The sequence below is a fragment of the Pseudopodoces humilis genome, chromosome 2 (assembly GCF_049639895.1).
Source record: "Pseudopodoces humilis isolate 2021_Gansu_Grassland_sample_001 chromosome 2, ASM4963989v1, whole genome shotgun sequence".
Classification (NCBI taxonomy): Eukaryota; Metazoa; Chordata; class Aves; order Passeriformes; family Paridae; genus Pseudopodoces; species Pseudopodoces humilis.
This window is the reverse complement of record NC_142201.1, coordinates 89,143,219-89,163,519: the sequence shown is the minus strand read 5'-3', so window position 1 is coordinate 89,163,519 and position 20,301 is coordinate 89,143,219. Positions and strand designations below refer to the sequence as shown.

General features: G+C 47.4%; 2 protein-coding genes across 7 annotated transcripts in view; one reads left to right on the top strand and one right to left on the bottom strand.

Annotated features, from left to right (window-relative positions):
• Positions 1–4,002, top strand: part of SIDT1 (SID1 transmembrane family member 1) — a 41,594-nt gene extending 37,592 nt beyond the window's left edge. For all 3 annotated transcript variants that reach the window (XM_088051832.1, XM_088051831.1, XM_088051833.1), the window contains 4 exons: positions 736–841; positions 1,152–1,262; positions 1,992–2,105; positions 2,501–4,002. In XM_088051832.1, coding sequence (XP_087907958.1) covers positions 736–841; positions 1,152–1,262; positions 1,992–2,105; positions 2,501–2,563 — 394 coding nt within the window. In that variant the 3' untranslated portion in view covers positions 2,564–4,002. The remainder of the gene's footprint in view (positions 1–735; positions 842–1,151; positions 1,263–1,991; positions 2,106–2,500) is intronic.
• Positions 4,003–6,234: 2,232 nt separating this feature from the next.
• USF3 (upstream transcription factor family member 3) overlaps positions 6,235–20,301 on the bottom strand; it is a 33,762-nt gene continuing 19,695 nt past the window's right edge. For all 4 annotated transcript variants that reach the window (XM_088051829.1, XM_014253421.2, XM_088051828.1 and 1 more), the window contains one exon: positions 6,235–19,710. In XM_088051829.1, the coding sequence (XP_087907955.1) occupies positions 13,247–19,710 (6,464 nt within the window). In that variant the 3' untranslated portion in view covers positions 6,235–13,246. The remainder of the gene's footprint in view (positions 19,711–20,301) is intronic.

Sequence of the window (20,301 nt, the reverse complement as noted above, 5' to 3'; positions counted from 1 at the left end):
GTAAGTTATGGTGATTTTTAACGGTGTAAGTGTTGGTGCTTTGTGTATTTGTGCATGTGGGCAGCAGGATTTGGTACTGGGACACAGGTGGCCTGGAGCAATGGGAGATGCAGCAGTGTCTGTGCAATAATCCTGTGCTGGGGCCCTTCTGACATCTTTTGGCAGGTTGATCTGAGGGTGGTAGGCAGATCCATGGGATTCAGTGCAGCACTACAGCTACATGGAGCATCCCCTGAGCATTTCAGCTGGGGGTGTCTCATGGCTTGTGTTTGAGGGAGCTTGTGCAGGGCTGGCCTGGTACTGCTGTGTTGTGCTGCCACAGAGCCTGGCTGAGCAGTAACTGCATGGGAGGGATCAGATCTTGGATGAGACTTAAAGTCATTGCCCCAGGCTCTGCTTTTCACTAAAGTTGCTTCTCAGGGGTGTGCCTTCTACCAAATATACCGGTCTAGGACCAGATCCTACTGAGTGAGATCTGTTTAGCCATGAGCTGGAAGCAGTCCACGGCCCTTGCCTGTCCTCTGGGGTCTCCAGTTGCTTCAGCAGCTGACCATGGTTAAATTTCCTTGGCTGGGAGCAGAGGCAAACAGTGCATCACCTGCAGGGAATTGGGAAGCTGTGGCACTGGTGCTGTGTCCTGCAGTCCTGGCAGGGAGTAGAACACTGTGTGGCTGGGGATGTACCCTGTCCCTAGTGAAAGAAGCTGCCTGATGGCTCTTCTATCCTCTCTCTCAGTGCTGTCTTTGGGCTGGTGTATCGGCCCAGAGACTTCGCCTCCTACATACTGGGAATCTTCATCTGTAACCTGCTGCTGTATCTGGCTTTCTACATCATCATGAAGGTAACAGGAGGCAGCTTGAGTCTCCTGTCCTTGAGTCTCCTGTCTCCAAAGGGGAAGGGATGGGCCTTTTTTCTGGCTGCAATTTGGGTTCCTGTAGTGCTGCAGAGGAATGTGGAGGGACCTTTGTGGGACTCTGGGTGGGACAGGGTATTGGGGAGGTACATTGTGTAGCCATTTCAGGGGTGGCTGGGCTGTGTCTTTGGGGGCTGGGCAGACTTTCACAGATGCAGATTGCACAGGCTGGTATCTGAGGAGCCCTGTGCATAGCTCTGTCCCCTGGGAAGAACTCATGGTGTGATGCTGTCTGCAGCTCCGCAGCTCTGAGAAGCTCCTGCCCATTCCCATGTTCTGCATTGTGGCCACAGCAGTGGTGTGGGCAGCTGCCCTCTACTTCTTCTTCCAGACCCTCAGCAGCTGGGAGGTAAATTTCCCTTTTACTGCTCTGTCCATCTCTTTCTCATCATCTTTCCTTCCTGGTGTTTGTTTTGCACAAAAAAGACTCTGGAGAAGAGTCTTGAGCTGTTCATGGGGAGCTGAAAGGGTTCAACTCATTAGACTTGTGAAGGGGGCATGGAAAGCTCTGCTGAGCCAAAAATTAGCTGTGTAGAGGCTGAAGGTGAGCTGGAGGTGACTGGTCCTTCCTAGGGGACAAAGGGAGGAGCTGGGGATCTGGAAGGAGAACTGGGAAAATTCTGACCAGTGCTGGGTAGAAGATGCCCCTGGAGCAGATGGCCACCTAGGATCAACGGGGTCAACATGCCTAGGCTTGCTAGGGCTCTTGGTGCCCTGGGAGGCCATTAAATCCTGACTGAGTGCCTTCTAACAGGATGTCACATCAATCTCCATGGAAGTGAGTGGCTTGCTGCAGGGTGGTCTGGTGGAGGCTGTGCAACTTGCACTGTGCAGGACCTCAGTTGTGGAGACCAGAGGTTCCACTTGCATGTGGGTGGTGGTCCCAGATCCATTATGAGATCCAAATATAATGTGTTGTTTCTGGCCTGCCCTTGCCACATTTCTGGCCAGCACAGTACCTTTTCCTGGATCCTGCTTGGAGGATCAAGACAAGGGTCACCCCTATAGGGTCTAGTGTGGCCAGCAAGGGCCCAGTAGGGGTGGATATCAGGTCCTGACCCTCTGTCTGCCTTCCTAGGAGACTCCAGCAGAGTCCCGGGAAAAGAACCGGCCATGCATCCTGCTGGGATTCTTTGATGACCACGATGTCTGGCACTTCCTCTCCGCAGCTGCCTTGTTCTTCTCCTTTCTGGTGAGTCCTGCTGGGCCTCCCACTCTGCTGGATGGCCTCACAGTCTCCTTTCACCTTGTTCCCCTCTATCCACATGGAGCTGTAACTCCTTCAGAATTCCACAGAAGTGCCCCAACTCCTCTGTTTGGCTCTACCTCGAGACATCCTTCACAGTGGGATGCTCCTTGTCAGTGGGATCAGGGTTTCTGCTTTACTTTATATCTCTCCCTGTGCCTTTTGACCTCAAATTCCCTCTGGGGCCGTGGGTCACACAGCTGTTGTGGGGAAGCTGAGGGGAGCTGCTGCTGTGACTCATGGATTTGTGAATACCTCACATAAAGGCAAGGCCTGAAGATCTGAAAGGAAGACCTCCCTGGTCAGCAAGACCTGAATCTGGCTTTCACTTTCCTCCTCAGGTCCTGCTGACCCTGGACGATGACCTGGATACGGTGCGCAGGGACAAGATCCCAGTGTTCTGAATCCCCAGGGACAGGGGTGCAGAGGTGTCCCAAACCGCTCAGCCAAAGGCACTGGGCCACTGGTGTTGGTGGAGAATGAGCTTGCTTCCATGGCCAGCAGCCCAGCGGGAGCAGGGGAACCGGATCCCGCAGCAGGCATGAAAGGCTGCTCTGGCAGCTGAGGCGGGACCAGGAGAGAAGACGATGTTACTCCTTTCCCGCCGCATCCTCTGGGGCAGGATTGATCCAGAGGCCAAGGCCAGAGCACTGCCCTCTGGCTCGTGGGTGCAGTGGGTGCTGGAGCCAGTGAGGGGGGAGGAAACAGGAGGGAGGCATGTCAGAGACCTTTGCTTCCCTTCCTTCCTGCTGATGGGCTCCACTTCCTCTCTGGTGAGCAGGCTTGAGAAGTGCCATGCAAATCTTCCTGCACAGGGAGGTAATGCCTGCACCCTGCAGTCCGCTGCCCTCAGAGAATCCCTTCAGCAGCACAGGGAGAGCATTTGGTTCCTGTACTGCAGCAGCTGAGGGAGCAAAGGACTCCAAACTGAGGTGGCACTGGGGGGACTATGTTTTCTTTCTTCCTCTCTTTGTTGGAGAGGCTCCTTTGGCAGCTGGTGGGGAGCGGTGGTACCAAGGCTGCAGTGTTGGTGGGAGGTGGTGAACTAGAGCTGCCTGTGAGGGCTCTGCCAGACTCAGAGCCTCCTACATTGCTCTCTTGCAGCCTCTCTGTCACTCCTGTTGAACAGCCACTCCTCTGGCACCTCTGGTGCTGGCACTTGGCAGTGAGCTGGTCTCTGTCACGGCACCACGAGCGCTCTCCTTGAGCGACCCTGAGAGAGACGGCATGGCAAAGCAACAGCCTTGTGTGGCAGCCCTTGGCTGCTGCTGTGTGCCTTGCCAAAGGGGCAAGCTGGAACAGGGAGGTTTTCCAGCAGCCTCAGATTTTCTTCTCTCGTGACCTCACCTTGGACGACCTTGGCAAAGCAGGTTCCCTTGTGGGCTGGGAGGGTGAAGGAGATTTTGGGGCAGTTGGTGTTGAGCTCTTTAGCTAAAGATGTGGAACAAATTTCCTTCTTCAACCTGTCTGAGTCTGAAATGAGTTTTTTAATGGCTTCTGCATTCTTTCCAGTTTCCTAGTTATTTAAAAAAACAAGAATAAGGTGTGAATTATTTCAGGCCTTGCATCTAAAATGGGACCTGTTTTGCTAATTTGCAATTAAAAAGTGTTCTTTGAGGCCTGCTGTCCTTATTCTTGTCTGCCTGAGCATTTTTACTTTGGTGTATGTGCATGTAGCCAGTGATGCAAAGGTTTCATTCCACTTCTGCTTACTGAAGCAGGTGACTCTGGTGATATTTTACTCCAGGAGTCTGTATCTCCTTGAAGAGTTTTGCACCAGCTGGTTTTTATCTTTTTCTAATTTGGAGTTTGTCAAGATGGTGAATAAAATGGATGTTCCTGGTTCCCTGTTCTGCAGGTTGATCTGAGTTCTTCTTGCTCCTGCTCTCAGCAGCAGCAGAGACAACAGTCAGGGCAGAGGGGTTCCAGTGGTGTCACATGGCTGCTGCCATCCTTGGGACTGTCACAGGCATTTCCAGAGCATAGGTGTGGATGACTTGCTTGTTCTCTTAACCAAATTGCCTTTGTGAGGCTACATATAGAACAGACACTCTTGTTTGTCACTGTAGTCCCTTGGGCAGGGTGAGGAGAGGGCTGGAGAAAGAATGACACAAGAGGCTGCCAACCTCTGTCTTCATCAGCAGAGCTGTGCTGCTCTGGAGGGTGTTGGGGTAACTGTGCCAGACTGAAGGAGGACCTCTGTGCCCCCAAATGCATCCATTTCTGGGGAGACATTTTTTTATAAATTATACTTTCTCCCTGCGTTTTCATAATCTGTAGCCTCAGACCTTGTTCCAAGCTTGTATTTGTTTCTAGACAGGAAGCTGGTTAACTTCTCTAAATTGAAATGTGAGGGAAAAATAACGTTGAGCAGCAGTTGGAAGGCTCGACGTAGGAGGTAGAACAGCATATGGGCTGGCTGGGCTGAGCAGAGATGAGCACAGCATGGAATGCTAAGGTGGTAGCAGGGAGGGAGAGGGAGGCTGGAGAACAGCACAGAAAGAACAGAAAACCATGACAGAATTCAATTAAATACAAGGAAAGGCACCTCAAGCCTGAGATGAGAGGAGGGGTTGGAATCATCTCCCTGCTGCTTTTGTGCTTCCAGCTTGCTGCATCAATTTTTAAAATTTCCTCTTAGCTTTACCCTGCCTGCTGGGCTCTGTGCTTCAGCTATCCCACCCAGTGGCTGCCTGACTCCTTGATGGCTGTGGCTGCTGGGGGGGTCTGGCTGGGCACAACTCCTGAAAGGGAAATAAACAGTGCCATAGGCAGGGACCTACTTCAATTGCTCAAACCCCCATCCAACCAGGCCTTTCTAAAGATGGTGCATCCACCACCTGTCTGGACAATCTGTTCTAGTGTTTTACCACTCTCATTGTAAAATACTTCTTTCTTACATTCCATACATTCCCTGTTTTCTCAGGAAATGTAGGTAAAGTTGGTCTGCCCACTACGACTGAAGGGAGAAGGAAAGAGCTTCTGTACAATACTAATGTCCCCTCACAAGTCAGGAAAAGTACCAGAGTAATGTGAGCTGTTACAACTCCCCCTCGAGCCTCTGGACTGGCAGAACAGCCAGGGCAGGGGAAATGCACTGCAGTGTGGAAGAGGAAGGCAACTCCCTCATGTCCTGTTTCCCCTCCCTTCTGCTATGACTGAACTGTAGTTGTCACTGAAGGAACAAAAGCCCCACTGTCTTAATACTAAATTTCAGCCTTTTTTTAAATTAAGACCTTCCCTAAAGGCAACTTCCATGCCTGCAACTATTTTGAGGTTTACAAGCCAGGTTTTTTTGGAGCGTGTGAATTGTTTCCTAGTAATTCTGTCAACTTCAGTATTGTGCAGTCTCCCAAAAAAGCCTTTACTTACCTTGCAGGATCTCTGTCCTGCTCTCATCCAAACTGCATCCTTTAGCTTCAAACTCTGACAAAACTGTCTTAGATCACTTCCAAACCAATGGAAGGGGACTGTGATGAGAAGCATTTTATAAAATGAAAGTTGTATCTCAACAGTGATTGCTGCCACTGGAGCAGGGACAGCACCTGCCATGTATTTTTTAGATACTACACAATCAATATTTATTTCTTCTGAATTTTGTAGTTTTGTATCTCCAACTAATATGGTGCATTCTCTGGTATATGCAGAGAATGTACAGCAGTGGAAAACTCTGACTGTAAATTCCCAGTCTCGAAGCAAAGCTTTTATTTTTACCTCTACTTAAGAGTGAATGGCATAGCTTTCTGTGGGAAAAGAAGCTGTACCAACAAGAACACAAGATTTAAAGAGTGTTTTTCTCCTTTTTTTTTAATAAAATACTATCATGTTCATATCTATACAAATAATTATTACAGCTATTAAACAAAGTATTACATTTAACAGTAGAAATCTCAGAACTCTGAACAAGATCATGGTTTGGGATATTTACACCTGAATGCAACACATTTGTAAAAAGATGTCAAAATAAACAGAGCAAGATCTTATTTACAATTGGAAGATGATGTTCCTGTTCATTCATTATAGATTTCTACTGCAGAGTTCCTATTTTCCATTACAAAATAGTAAGGACTTTCCACTGGGACCGTATCCAAGTCATTTACAGCTGTATAAAACAGAAGCACAGCAGAATACTCTGGGCTGAATATAAATAATTTACATTATGGAGGGCAACAGCATCTTTGATTAATCTCCTGTGGCAAAATCCATACTTGCTTCCCTTCTCACAGTGAGCAGGCAGGAGAAGGGTCCAATCCCCCTCCCCCCTACGAGCTCTGTTGTTTCACACTTGTGATTGCCAGAACAGCAGCACATATTGCAAACTTGGAAACCTTCTCATAAAGATACTTCTGGTGAGGCAGAAAAGAAAGCCTTTTAATCATCTCAGAAAAACAGGAATCAGCAAATAATAAATGGTTTCTGTGTAACTAAGCAGGGCTTGCTTGCAGAGAGTATCAGTTTGTATTGTCAGGACCAAAAACCTCTGCTAAATCTTTTACCAGTTCACAGAGTAACCTTCTCTCTGTGGGAATAAAACCTTGGTGCTCTGAGGTTTCCAATTTACGGGTTGCAGAGGCAGTTGGAAATTGAAAACACCCTCACACAAACCTGTGTCTGCTACCCATGCTGGATCACAGCAGTGGGAGAAGGGAACAGCAGTAGGTGGTAACAGGTCAGGTGATAGCAAAGAATGGATCTCCTAATAGCACTGTATCAGAAAACAAAACAAAAATTACTGATCTGGTATAAACAGGTTCAGTGCTACTCTATCTTGCCAGGGGAAGTGGGACCGTTATTAAAGTGATGAGCATGAAACTTGCTAGGGGAACAGCAAAAGATGAGGACTCAGCACATTCAGTCATCCAGAAACAGTGGGAATTTGACTGGGTCTTTGAGCCAAGACTGCACAAGTACCTCAGAAAAGGTGAGAAGACAACAGGAGACCAGAAATAAATGGCCCCTCTTCTCCAGCCATGCCCTCTGCAAGTTGCCCTGCCACATGACTTGTTTCCTGCAACAGCACTACAGACACCAACCACAGCAGCAGCAGCAGAGCTTTAAAGTGCAGTAGGAAAAATGTGCAAAGTTCTGGAGGCTTGGGACTAGCACTGTGCTTTTAATATTTTTTTTCAGAAAGGTGCTCTTCCACCTGGGCAGCAGCACAGTGGCAAGCTGGAAAACCCATTGCAGTAAGGCTCAGCCCCCAGCTCAAATCACTTCAGTTTTCATTTTCTTTAACTGTTCCTAAATGAGGTCCTTTCTCTCAAGAAAAAGGTATATAAATATTAACACATTACTATTTTATTGCCTGTTTTCAAATTAGCCTACCTCTGCTCTTACTCTCCTAGGCTGTTTAAGGGATTAATATGGACTACACTGTCATACATGCAATCCAGCCCAATATTATTTACTATTCTTTGTTGAAGTCATTTAGGCCAAGCTGAAACCCACAGCCACACAATGTCTGTCAGCTGTGGCAGTCCCACCCCAGAGTCAGTGCCCAACCCTTCCCTTCCACTGCTGATTTTTCTAAATTAAGCAGTACTGGGTAATTTTCCTTCCTTCAAAGCCAAAATAAACCCTGTGTACGTAACCTCCAAAAAAAGTCCTATGGAAGAGAAAATGCCATTCTCAGGCTAACAAACTGCAGTTAAACCCACAAAATCTTTTCCAAGCGTATTTTGAAAAACAAAGGAACCATTAATTGCTGGGTAGTCTTCAGGAGAAAAAGAAAACTGATGTGACTGATGCTTGCTGAAGAAAATGTATTTGCTTGTCAAAGGGTTTTCATAACAAGTAAACCAGAATCATTCCACCTGCAGAAGCTCCCTTTTCAAACTGCCCTCCCCAGTCACAGATCAAGGTAAGGTGAACCTTTTCAACCTGACACCTAAACATAACAGGTTCAATGGGAGGGAAAGGAAAACTGAAGAAAAGAAGGACTCCTAAGATGTTGCATTTACTCCTCTTCCTGAGAGCAGAGCCTGAGGCCCTGGGGAAGGACTGAGATACCAATGTGACCTACAAAACTAAGTGCAGGAAACCTGGTGGATGTGGAATGGCAGGTGGGATTAGTTTACAGTGACAAAAGAAACCCCAAACAATAATTAAAAACTAACAGAAATTTAACATCTATTTTCCTCTCTTTTGATGTGAAATATCCAGTCCCCCCCGGTTCCTCTTAAAGGCAAAAGAGCATGAACATAAGAGAAACTGAAACTCGCAAGCTGCTCTCAAACCAGAGGACCAGGCCAGGTTCAACATTCAAAGCCCATCTTGGGCAGTCAATTACACCAAAAGGCTACACAACAGACCCAATTTTCTTTAATTAAAAAGTTATCTAGAACTTTAAAATATCAGTGTAAATATCAGAATTTGGAAGAATGTGTTGATATGAGGCTCTCACAGAAGGTCTGCCTACCTTTCTTGTCACAGCAGTTTTCTGATCCCACACCAATGCCATGGAACCAGTTAGCATCACTTACAGCATGTTAAGAGACTCACACAGAACTTCAACAGAAATTGCCATGTTCAGGGAGGGGAATGAAATGACATTTCTCCATCCTGGTCTCGTCAGGTTTCAGAAAAAGGCCTGAGAAGGACGACAAAGTGACCTGTCACAACAAAATACAATCCTCCAGAGAAGACCAAGGGTCACACAGTAAGTACTTCTCAGCCACACACAGCAAAATTGAGCAGTTCCTGCAAAGTCCCAACAGTCTTTGTATGGCTGAAATGCCTGAGCTGTGATTCCCTACACTGAAGGCATCCTGTGAGCAAGGAGGAGCTGTTTTTGGTTGTCTTTGTAAACAGAAAGGGTGCATGTGAAACTCACTGACAGTTACTGTCTCTTCCGAAAATTATGTGCAGCATGAAAATAACCAAATAAAATCACAGCTGACATATTCTATCTTGAATACTCAGGACTGCATTTAGCCTTGAGACAACAGCAATAAATATGGAGGAGTAAGAAAATAGAACAGGTATTTCAGTTGATAGAGACCTGTAGTGATCATCCACTCCAACTGCCTGGAGTGCCTCCATCCACTTCAGGACTGAGCATGTTGTCCAAATGCCTCTTTAACATGCTTGAGGCATCAACCACCTTTCTAGCAAGCCTGTGTCAGTGTCTGACCACCCTCTTAGTAAAGAAATGCTTCCCAATGTCCAGTCTGAACCTCTCTTAGCGCCCCTTTGAGCCAGTCCTATGTGTCCTGTCAGTGGATCCCAGGAGAAGGGATCAGCGCCTCCCTCTGCACTTCCCCTGTCAGGGAGCTGCAGAGAGCAAAGAGGCTGACTGTCTATCCAGATCCCTCTCCAAGGCAACAGTCAACAGCACCTCCAAGTTTGGTACCAGCAGCAAAACTTGCCAACGGTGTGTTCAACTCCTGTATCCAGATCAGTGATAAATACGTTGGATAGAACTGGCCCTGGAACTAAGCCCCAAGCAACACTGCTGGTGACCAGGTGCCAGCCAGACGTAGCCCCATTCACTGAAAGTCCTTTGAGCTCTGCCCTTAAGCCAGTTCTTCACCCAGCACACCATCAACCAGCTAATCCCACAGCTGAACAGCTTGTCCAGATGGATGCTGTGAGGGACAGTATCCAAGGCATTACTACAATGCAGAAAAATTACATCCACCACCTTTACCTACTGGGTGGGTGACCTTATCACAGAACAGTATCAAATGAGCTAGACAGGACTTTAACTTTGTGAATCCATGTTGCCTGTGCCTGATGGCTGCATTATTCCTTAAACTACTTTCAACAGTACCCAGTATAATATTCACCATTTTTCCAGGAACACAAACTCTCAGTCTGTGTTTTTGCCTCATGCCCTTTCTGTAGATTGGAATAACACTGGCTACCTTCCTCTCAGCAGGGACCTGTCCAGACTCCCAGATATTTTGTAGAAGATCGAGCAGGGTCCTGCTGTATGTCCTGCTTGCTCCTTCAGTACTCTGGGATGAATCCTATCTGGCCAAGTGGATCTGTGGACATTCAAGCATTGCAACAGCTTTAAGTTTATTAAGTTTTCTTCAGTTTTCATAGACATCATAAAGTAGTGTGGTTTTCCCAGCAGAGGAAATTAATATGATTTTCTGTGAATGCCTGGAGTGATGAGCAGGATTAGCATCTTTATATAAAGTCCTGCAAGCCAGGGCTTAATTTTTCACTAGTTTGTCTTGAAAGCCAAACCAATTGCTGCACACACAATTCCATTTAAAGAGAGCAAGAATGGATGTGTTTGCTTTCCTCCTCAAAGACCAGATAAGTGTGTAATGCACGGAGTGGCTGCTGCTTCAATCCCCATCCTTACCATCCTGAACCCATGGAACAGTCACTGTCATGGAACCCACCTCACCACCTGAGGCAGACCCTTGGAGACACCCCTTTGGTCAAGAGTCTCACCAGGGTACACCCTGCAGCTGGCTTAGTTGGTTTGAGGCTGAGGACCGATCCATTCCTAACCCCTGCCCCCTGGGACTGGCACAGGCCAGTTGTTGCCACTTGGTGACTGCATTGTGGCAGAGAGAAACTGCCTTGCTGTGAACTGCAATACTCACAAGAAACAGAGAACTGATGCACCACTTAAGATAAGCTCCACCTGAATTATATCATGATTCCAGGCAGAAAGGGACCTAGGGGTACTGGCTGTCAGCTGACTGAACATGAGCCAGCAGCGTGCCCAGGCATCCTGCCCTGGATCAGGAATAGTGTGGCCAGCAGGAGCAGGGAGGTAATTTTTCCCATGTGCTAGGCACTGATGAGGCCACACCTGGAGTGCTGTGTCCAGTTCTGGGCCCCTCAGTTTAGGAAGGACGTTGAGACACTTGAGTGCATCCAGAGGAGGCAATGAGGCTGATGATGGGCTTGGAACACAAACCCTATGAGGAATGGCTGAGGGAGCTGGGGTTGTTTAGCCTGGAGAAAAGGAGGCTCAGGGAAAACCTTCTCAGTCTACAGCTTCCTGAAAGGTGGTTGTAGTCAGGTGGGGGTTGGTCTCTTCTCCCAGGCAACCACTGACAAAATGAGAGGACACAGTCTTAAACTGCACCAAGGGAAGTTCAGGTTAGACGTCAGAAAAAAATTATTCACTGAAAGATTGATGGGGCAATGGAATTATCTTCCCAGGGCAATGGTGGAGTCACCATCCCTGGACATGTTTAAAAAGAAGACTATGTGGCACTCAGTGCTATGGTTCAGCTGATGAGGAGGTGTTAGGTTAGGTCATAGGTTGGACTTGATGATCTCAAATGATTTTTTCCAACCTAGTTCGTTCTGTGATTCCCAACCAGGATCAGAACTGTTCTACTTCACCTTGCAGGAAAACACCAGACCACAGGTTACAAGAGCAGAGACATTGTCAGGACACACTACAGACACAGCCCAATTATTTTTCATGTCGAAGCCTCCTGACTTTTCTGGATCAGTGTAAAAGGGCTTAGCAAAACCGAAGTCTGGGCAGTCAAGCTGTGGAAAACTGTTCTAGGTTCCTCTTTGTGGGTCCTGGTTTTGGACATGGAGGAATATCTTCCTTTCCACCTTTCAAATAAAAAGAAACAAAGCAGAACAAAAAATCCCAGGGAGCCTGCTCCTGCCTATGCCCTCATCAGGAGCTTCTGACAGGTCCCACCAGAAGCAACAAGATGATGCTGTGGTGAGCAACACACAAGCAGAGGATGACTGCATGTCATGGAACCTGAAGTTATTATGTTGTTTGAAGAATCAAACCCACAATGGTACTTCCAAACACATAAAAGTCAAGTCAATTTCTGTCCTGTTAGAAGAAAAAGCACACTGCAGAGACATTAAAGAAATAAAATCTACCTAACTCATTTCCTTTAAAAGAATTAGGACCAAAATTAGTGAAAGTACTGAAGACTCAGCCAGCACACACACATTCACTCCATCTCTCATGCATCTACAAACACATCATCCTTCCTCAAATCCCAATGTCTTCCTTTGTGTTTCATTCTCAACACACCCATGTTCCTCCTTCAGCCACAATCACACAGATTTAGATAAAAGGTGCATTCAAGTGCAGAGTACTGATATTAACTCAGACTCAATCCTATCAGCAATATCAAGTAAAAACTGTGCCCCCAAGAATGTCCACTCATTTTGTAGGATGGGACAGGCTCAGTCCTCTTCCTGTTGTGCTGCCTGCTACAACAAAGGGCTGTCACTTACAGAAATCAGAAAGCTGGTGTTGGAGCATGGGCCAAAGAAAAGTAGACAGGGGAAAAAAAAAAGACATTGAGAAGGTGCTAAACAAAGTACAAAACCCACCCCAAGGAATGGCAACAAACACAGCTGCTGTCTGCTGACTGCACCAGGAGTGGTGAGCTACACTGAAACATTGACTGAGTTCAGCAATAACTGAAGCCACTGTTGAAAGAGATCCAAACAAGATTCTTGGAAACAGAAAGTCATGGGTTAAAGAAATCTAAATTTTCTAAAACAGTATTTTTAATTGCTGACCATGGGAGCACACAGTGATTTTCACCAGGTAGTCAGCCTTAAGTCACATGTATGTGACAAGCTTGAGACAGACAAAAGCTGCACAACAAATGCCTTTTCCAATTAGCACTGGGTTAACACAGACTTGACTTGTGTTGAAGCTCATGGAGATATTTTACAAAGGAAAAAGAGAAACCCAAACCATTCCAAGCTCCTCTGCAGTTTCAGGTAAACACATCATGAACAAACAGTCACCTGTAGCACTTGTTTCCTATTTCCCATATGGATGCTCTCACTCCATGTGTTACTGAGGGTGGCCCTTACCTTGGGACAATCGGACATCAAACTTGACTGTTGGAAAATCAACAACCAAGATTTGCACAGCTCTCAATGTTGCATCCTTACTGTTTCCTAGTAAGTAAGCATTGCTATAGGCACTGGTGCTTTAGAGTTAGTAAGGTGGGTGGAAATACAACGTCTATTTAAATATGGAAAGTACCATATACATACATTTAGCCAAACAAACAGTGATGCTATGAATGGTCTCTCCAGGGGTGCCACTAAGATCTGCTTCCTTCTTCTTAAATATATAAACAACACATCAGACCAGAAGTCAGTCTGCCAGTTCATACAGCTGAGCTGCAGTCGTGACCTAAAATATGGCTTATATTGTGGGCAGGGCGGTTTGAGGGCTGCTTGGAAGAATCTGAAGCAGATGTGTTTGCAATGGAAAGCAAAGGCGACATCGCTGAGCCATCTGGAGGAAGAGCTGTGGCTATTTCTGGAAACAGGGAAGTTAAGTTAAAATTGGATAAGTGCGATGTGTTGGTCATGTGCATTGGTGGCATATCTGGAAGCAAAGGAAAACTTGGCTGAGCAAAACCAACAGGCCTGGGAGGAGACAAAATGGATCCAAATCGATTGTTTAAACCTCCAGTGCTCGGCTTCTCCGTGCTTGGGTTGGGAAACATTTGATTGGGAAAGTAAGGGATAGAAATGTCATTGGAGAGGGTAGGGTGGGCAGGAGAGTAAGGTGGATAGAAGGATGGCAGTGTATTCTGGGGATCAACTGGGATTAGAGCTGGTGTCCGAGTGGCACTAGGCTGAGTGACTGGAGGGATGAAAGAAGCGTTAGCATTTATTGGTGGATTCATGCCACCCTCTGGAATAAAAGGGAATCCAAAATTCTGGGAGAGAGTATGTTGGTCAGGGGCCGCATTATCGTTGGACACTTGAGGGCCATCAGACATAAATCGGACAATGCTTCCTCTTTTTTCTATCGTGGACTGTTGGCGCCCAAGGATCATGCTGCCGCTGGCAGACAGAGGAAGATGGGGAAGACTAGGGTCAAAGACATTTCCATGTCTCTGATTTCCAGATCGATTCCTTTCGGGCTGACGTATTTTAGAACCTCCATTGTCTTGCAGAGGATGCCTCGAGCGCTGAGTGACTGAAGAATTTGGCTGACGAACAGAAGGCTGCCCTTGCTCGCCGTTTCCATGAGAAACTGCAGGGTGAGGGTGAGTTGGCCTCACAACTCCATGCATATTGCTGGAAACGGGTGTATTCATGTGGTTCTTAGTTCCATGACTGTCTGTCATCCTCATGGGGTTGGACTTCTGCACAGAGATGTTTGGGCTTGTATTGCGACCCTGAATGTCTCCTGAGGAGGAAGAACTCGAAAAAGGAATAGTCAATGAACTGTTCCTTGTGTTAATTGCCCCAATGGTGGACATGTCACAGCTTTCCCTGCTCTGGCCATCACCATCCCTTCGGATGTGGACACTCTCCCGTGCTGGGGGACAGTTGTACTCGATTGTGGAGGAGGCACCACACTGCGTGTTCCTTTGATGTTCTGGGATTGATCTTTGGCTTCCACTGACTTGATCTCCAAGGTGAGGGGCGAGCAAACTCTGCATAAAACTTTGGTGGCACGTGTTTTCATTTTCCCTTGATGGCAGGGTGTTCCCTGCTGGAATACCCTGTACTGGCTGGTAGGGCAGTCTCTTCTGCCTCTCTATGGATGGCGCAGCATTCTGACCGATTCGGAACGCTTGTGACTGCATGCCTCGGAGGGATGACACAGAATTGCCAATTTCACTGTTTCTTGAAGCCTGTACATCAAAATTGCCCGTTGGCTGTTGATTGGGTCCAGAGGGCTTAAATGTCTGGCAATCAGAAAGACGCTGCACATCTGAGCCAACTGTGTGGTCGACTGACAAGCGGCCCTGCATATTATGAATCGCCAACCCTTTACTTCTAGAAACATCAAGATAGCTTCTCATTTCAAGCTGGTCAGAAACCCTAGGGCCTTGAAGAGATATTCCTATTCTCTGCTCTGAATTAGAGGGCGTCTTCCCAATGAGAGCCTCAGCAGAGTAGCTGGAAACTCTGTTTCTTTCCTGTCTGTGAGGGGTGCATGTCATATCTGATGGTCTGGTTACGATACTGGCCTGGGACACCATCTGCTGCTCCAAGCCTCTCGAGGTCATAAGTCTTTGCATCTGGTTGTGCCCTGACACATGTTCTGAAGTGGAGCCTTGCTGTCTGCTGCCAACATCCTGTTGCTGTTGATGCAAAATATCCTGACTGATGTGGCTCTGAGGGTGGTTGTGGTGGTTTCTGCTTGTTGCAGGATTTTCACAGTTCTTTTCAGGCTGGGAAGCTCCAAAGTGCTGCTGCATCTGCTGCTGCATTTGTTGGTGGTGAGGATGGGGCTGACCACCTTTCTGCCGTGTTTGATCACTTCCGTGGTGTTTCTGCTGCAGAGAAAGCTGTGTGGCTTGTGTTCCCTGGATGAGATTCCGTTTCTTTTGCATCTGCACCTCCTGCTGTATCGTTCGCTGTTGGTGGACGCTGTGGGGTTGAGAGTGGACTGAGTTTTCCCCGTGCGTGATGTGGTGCTGCAGCTGGTACAAGTGGTGCCTCTCTCTTAACTGCCCAGCCTGCTGCTGCTTCAAGTACGGGTGATTACTGTGAAGGTGAGAGATGCCTTGGGCAGGGACATGTTGAATTGGCTGCAAGTGCTGCCCTGGCTGCTCTGAAAGCGGTGCCTGAGAACTGCACTGAACTTCAGTTTGTCTCAAAGCCGGCGCTACGAAACTGCTGTTGGGTGGGAATAACCTGTTGAGGCCATCAGCATGCCCTTGATTGCTCACTGGTGCTACTGAATTGGATGAATTAGGAGGAATCTGACTAACCAGCATCTGTGTTTGATCAGCAATACCCTCTGGTGTTCGGTTCATCAGCGGCATCCCCTCAAGCCTTATGGGTGCTGTCTGGCACTGCTTTTGCCTCTTGGCTGTAGAAAGCAGAAGGTCATCCTGAACGGCCCTCTTGGCAGAGTCCTTGCGACCTTCGTGGTTTTGCTGTTTTAAGTGTGATTCTTGCAGCTGAGGAGCCTGCATGGTGCTTGCCCTGATAGCATTCAGTTGTTCCTGCGCATATTCACTCATCAGAGCAGGTCCAGGAGACGGACTGATATATGTGCTAGATGGAAGGGAGAGGCTCACAGTTGCAGGGACACTTGCAGGCTCTGAAGACTGGGATAAACCTGAGCAACTCACCAGGGGATGGACAATGCGGCTCTGGTGTATCAGATTATTCACGCTTAGACTGGTTATGCTGGGTGTCTGGGAAGTGGAAATCTGCAAAGAAGTGCTTGATGTTTCCACACCTCCTACAGAGCAGCTTGGCTTCTCTACCTGCCTGTCGACATTGGTCTGTACTGCTTCATGAGCACTGAATTTGTTTGGTGCCGCTTCCAGCGGCCCTGTGTTGTTTTCTTTCACTGACTGAGGTTTAAAAGGCTGTTGCTCTCTCTCCAAAGGTGCAACCTCAGACTTAGAGATGACATCCCTTGTGCTAACCTGTATTCCCCCTGCACCTTTCTCAAGGCTTTCCTGGTCAAAAATAGCTCTCGCCGCAAGAGCTACAATGTCAGTCTGCTCTGAAAATGTGCAGCTGTTACAGGTACTGGTGGAGGTGCTGCTCGTGACGTCTTCTCTGGTGGTATCTGGCAACATAGACGCAACCGAGAAGCCTCTACTGCTGCCAGAGCTGGTTGACATGGGGGAGTCTGCCTGCCTGCTAGTGATAAGGGAAGCACTGACTACTTCCTGATCAGAGATGCACGAGTGAGGCTGGGAGAGAGTGTCACTTTCCGTGTTCATCAGCAAGAGTTCCTGCTTCTCAGGCAAATCAACATTTGATTCTGCTGATTTAGAGTTTTCCATAGGAAAATTAGAATGCTCCCCCTGAACAGTAAATGAAGAGGTTTTTTCCACAGCTGTTCTTTCTTTTGTGAGATCAGACAGCATTTTGGTTAGACCCTGTCCTTCTAACAAGTCCGCATCTTGCATTACCACTGAGGAATCCTGCGCAACATTGCACGACTCGGAAATCATTCCTACCTTGGAAGTATGACCTGCTGTGTTGCTCTGTACTGCTGAAGTCCCATTTGCAACCTGCAAATGTGTCACCTGTGCTTCTCTATGAGAGGATGTTAAGGTGTTGTGGGGCTCAGAGGGTTTAGGAGACTCTGACAAGACAGAGGCAGTTGGTGGGTGGCTCTGAGATCCCTGGGCCTGCTGGTGAGGAGCAGCGTCTTTGGCTGGCGGTGGAGCGAGCAGCAGCTGCTCTGACACGACAGACTCCAGTGATGAGGAGGCAGGAACCTCTGCTGAGCTCGGCTCTGGAGCAGAGGGGGTTTTCACTGCCTGTTCAGAGCTCGCAGCCTCTTTGGAAGGAGAGTCAGAAATGCTGATGGTGCTCGATGCAGCCGCGCTGCCCACCTGCAATGGGGTTACAGCTTGTGACGCTGCCGGGGCACTTTCCGGTGGCCCTTCACCATTTGAAGGCTTTGCCACCGTCTCCACAGAAGAACAGTCCACCTTCCCTGCATCTTTGCAAGGAACTGCTGGGCAGGACGCTTTATTACTGACTGCTTGGTGTTTCTTTGTACTTGGCTTTTTGTTAGTCCTTTTTGATTTTGCACTAGATGGCAAGCCAGCAGCCAATTTTTGTGGGGAAGCATTTACGGAATTAGATGCACTGGTTAATACCGAGACCTCTGCAGGCACTGAAGATGCCACAGAAGTTGGCAATGACACGCAGTTGACTGTGGCAATCTGGTTATTGACAGTCGCAGGATTGGTGGGGTGGCTGAGAGACAAGTGCAAGCAGCTCTGTCCAGCCATTTGTGATATGCTTTGATTGAGGTTAGCTAAAGCACCAAATGTGTTGAGGGCAACATTGGTATTTGGATCTTCGCTGGTGGTGGGCTGAATAATTTGCATAGGGGCTTGGTTTGAAGCTCCAGATGAAGACATGACAGGCTGCAATGCAAAAAGCTGCCCATTTAATGAGATAGTCTGAGGGTGCTGTTGACTGGACATTGTCACAGAAAATGTCTGTGTAGAGCTAGAAGATGGCAAAGAAGATGGCCTTGGTAATATATGGACAAGGTGCTTCCCTCCGAAAGTCTGTGGAAGAGAGGCATTTTGCACGGAGCCGCTGGAGTTGGCGACTGCAGTCGGCCCATTCACAGGGACTCTTACAGAAGCAGAAGGCTGAGCAGAGAGGAGGGGAAGAGGATTCTGATTTGCAGCTTGTATAATTACAATTTGCTGACTAACGTTTTGGCTGGGAACTTCTGCTCTCACAATGGGCGGGCACGGAGCAGGGTTTGGAGGCTGGAGAATGATGACATTCTGGTTAGTTGGTGCTCCTGTCACAGCTGAGGCGACAGGCTGAGCCATCTGAATCACCTGCATAGCTGAGTTTAATGGAAGGATATTTCCTGCAGCCTGAGCTTTAACCTGTGGCTGGCTGATCAAAGGCTGTATAGGTACAGGTGGGCACGAGGGCAAGGTAACTACAATCTGTTCAGCTGCCTGGCCATCCCCAGGCAGAGAAGCATGCAAACTGATACTTGTAGTCAAAGGCCTGCCGTGGGCAGAAGACACAGTCCCAGCACCACTGACTGGCTCGTTGAGGAGGGCAGTCATTATCCCGGATGGTGTCTGGCTCAGCGGCTGAACAGTGTTTCCTGCCAGTTGCAAAGTTGTCCACGTAGTCTGTGTGTTCCCAGCTGAAGGCATCCGGGTAAGGCTACTCATGTTTTTCAAGTCTGAAGCGCCAACACCTGAAGAGCCTGAAAAGGACCAGCAGTTCTCCAGGGGACTGGCAGCCAGAGTGCTTATTGCTGTCATAGCCTTAACTCCTTCTGCTGCAGACGTCGCAGGCGTCCCAGCACTGCTGACCACGTCCGTACTTTTGAGGACATTTGCAGAAGAGCAGCTCTCTGCAGCAGACAGTCTCGCAGGTGGCACGCAAGCTGTGTCCGTGGTTGAAACGGCACAGCTCTCCTGGAGGTCACTCTTGGAACTGTGTGTATTTGAGCAAGTTGCATTTACCGGTTGAACCTGGGAGGCTTCCACAGAGGCACTGGAAGGAATGCTGGTTCCCTGCAGGAGTGTTTTCTTTGTTGATTTAGTGCCCTCCTCATCATTTTTACTTTTGAGTGGATTTTGCTCATTCTGTGGTGTGTTACTTGCAGAGCACTGTAGCTCCTGTTCTGCTGGAGGTCGAGGTGTGCTCTGTGAGCTGGCAGGAGCAGTGGTGGGCACACCTCGCTCATTCTCTGGGGTGGAGAGCTCACGAACATTCCCTGCTGGAGCTGTCTGAGCGGATGCCAGCGGAGAAACTGTAGGTTGCGACCATGGCTTATTTTCTGTGGGATAAATACCAGCAATTGTCACAGGAGTCACTAGGTTGCAAGTTCTCTGAACTGGCACAACATTGGCTGTTTGCTTTTGTAAATTATGACCAACATTAAATGTTATTCCCTGCACAGATGCTCCCTGGTTATTTCCATTGGGTTGAGTCCCATTTGAATAGACAATGATGTTCTTCTGAACCTGATCACTGGGAATAACAACGGAGACCTTGGCGTTTTTGAGGTTTCCTTTCCAGTGGATCGTAGGGTCATCATACAAGCAAATATCATTTGCTTTCAGTAGCTCAATGTATCTCCCGTTTTCCTTTTGCAGTTCGTCCAACTGTTTCCGGAGTTTTTTTATCTCTTCAGCTACAAAACAGTGAGAGCACTCCATTACATCAGAGAAAATAATGAAATAATGTTACCACATGATTTGGAGAGCAAACAATGTGTAGTAATGAAATAATTTGTAGAAATAAATCGTTAATAAGGTATGTTCTTTTCAAATGGTGAGTAAAAGCTATGCACTCTTATCCTGATAAGTCTCTCTACTGAATAGGAAAGTGAACAAATTTCAGAGACTATTCCATTGACAATAGCAGGATATATCAAATTGCTTAGGAAAAAACATTAGGACTAACTCAGATGAAACTGAATGCTAATCAAAATTGTTTAATTCCTGAAGGAAAGAGAAGCACATTAATCTTTTTCTTTTCCCTGCTCTTTTTCAAACACCAGAAGTGTTTTAATTGATAATCTTACAGCTTTCCAGGAAAATTAAGTTTCATTACATCTAAAAATTACAGGCAAAATGAAATACAAAGTACTCATGCAAAGCCACAGAAACTGGCAATACACTTGAGAGATGGCTCACCAAACTGGGAAAATCACAATAAAGCAGCAATAAAAATCACAAACTACAACATTAGCTCTGAGATTATTTCTGTCATACCTCCATCA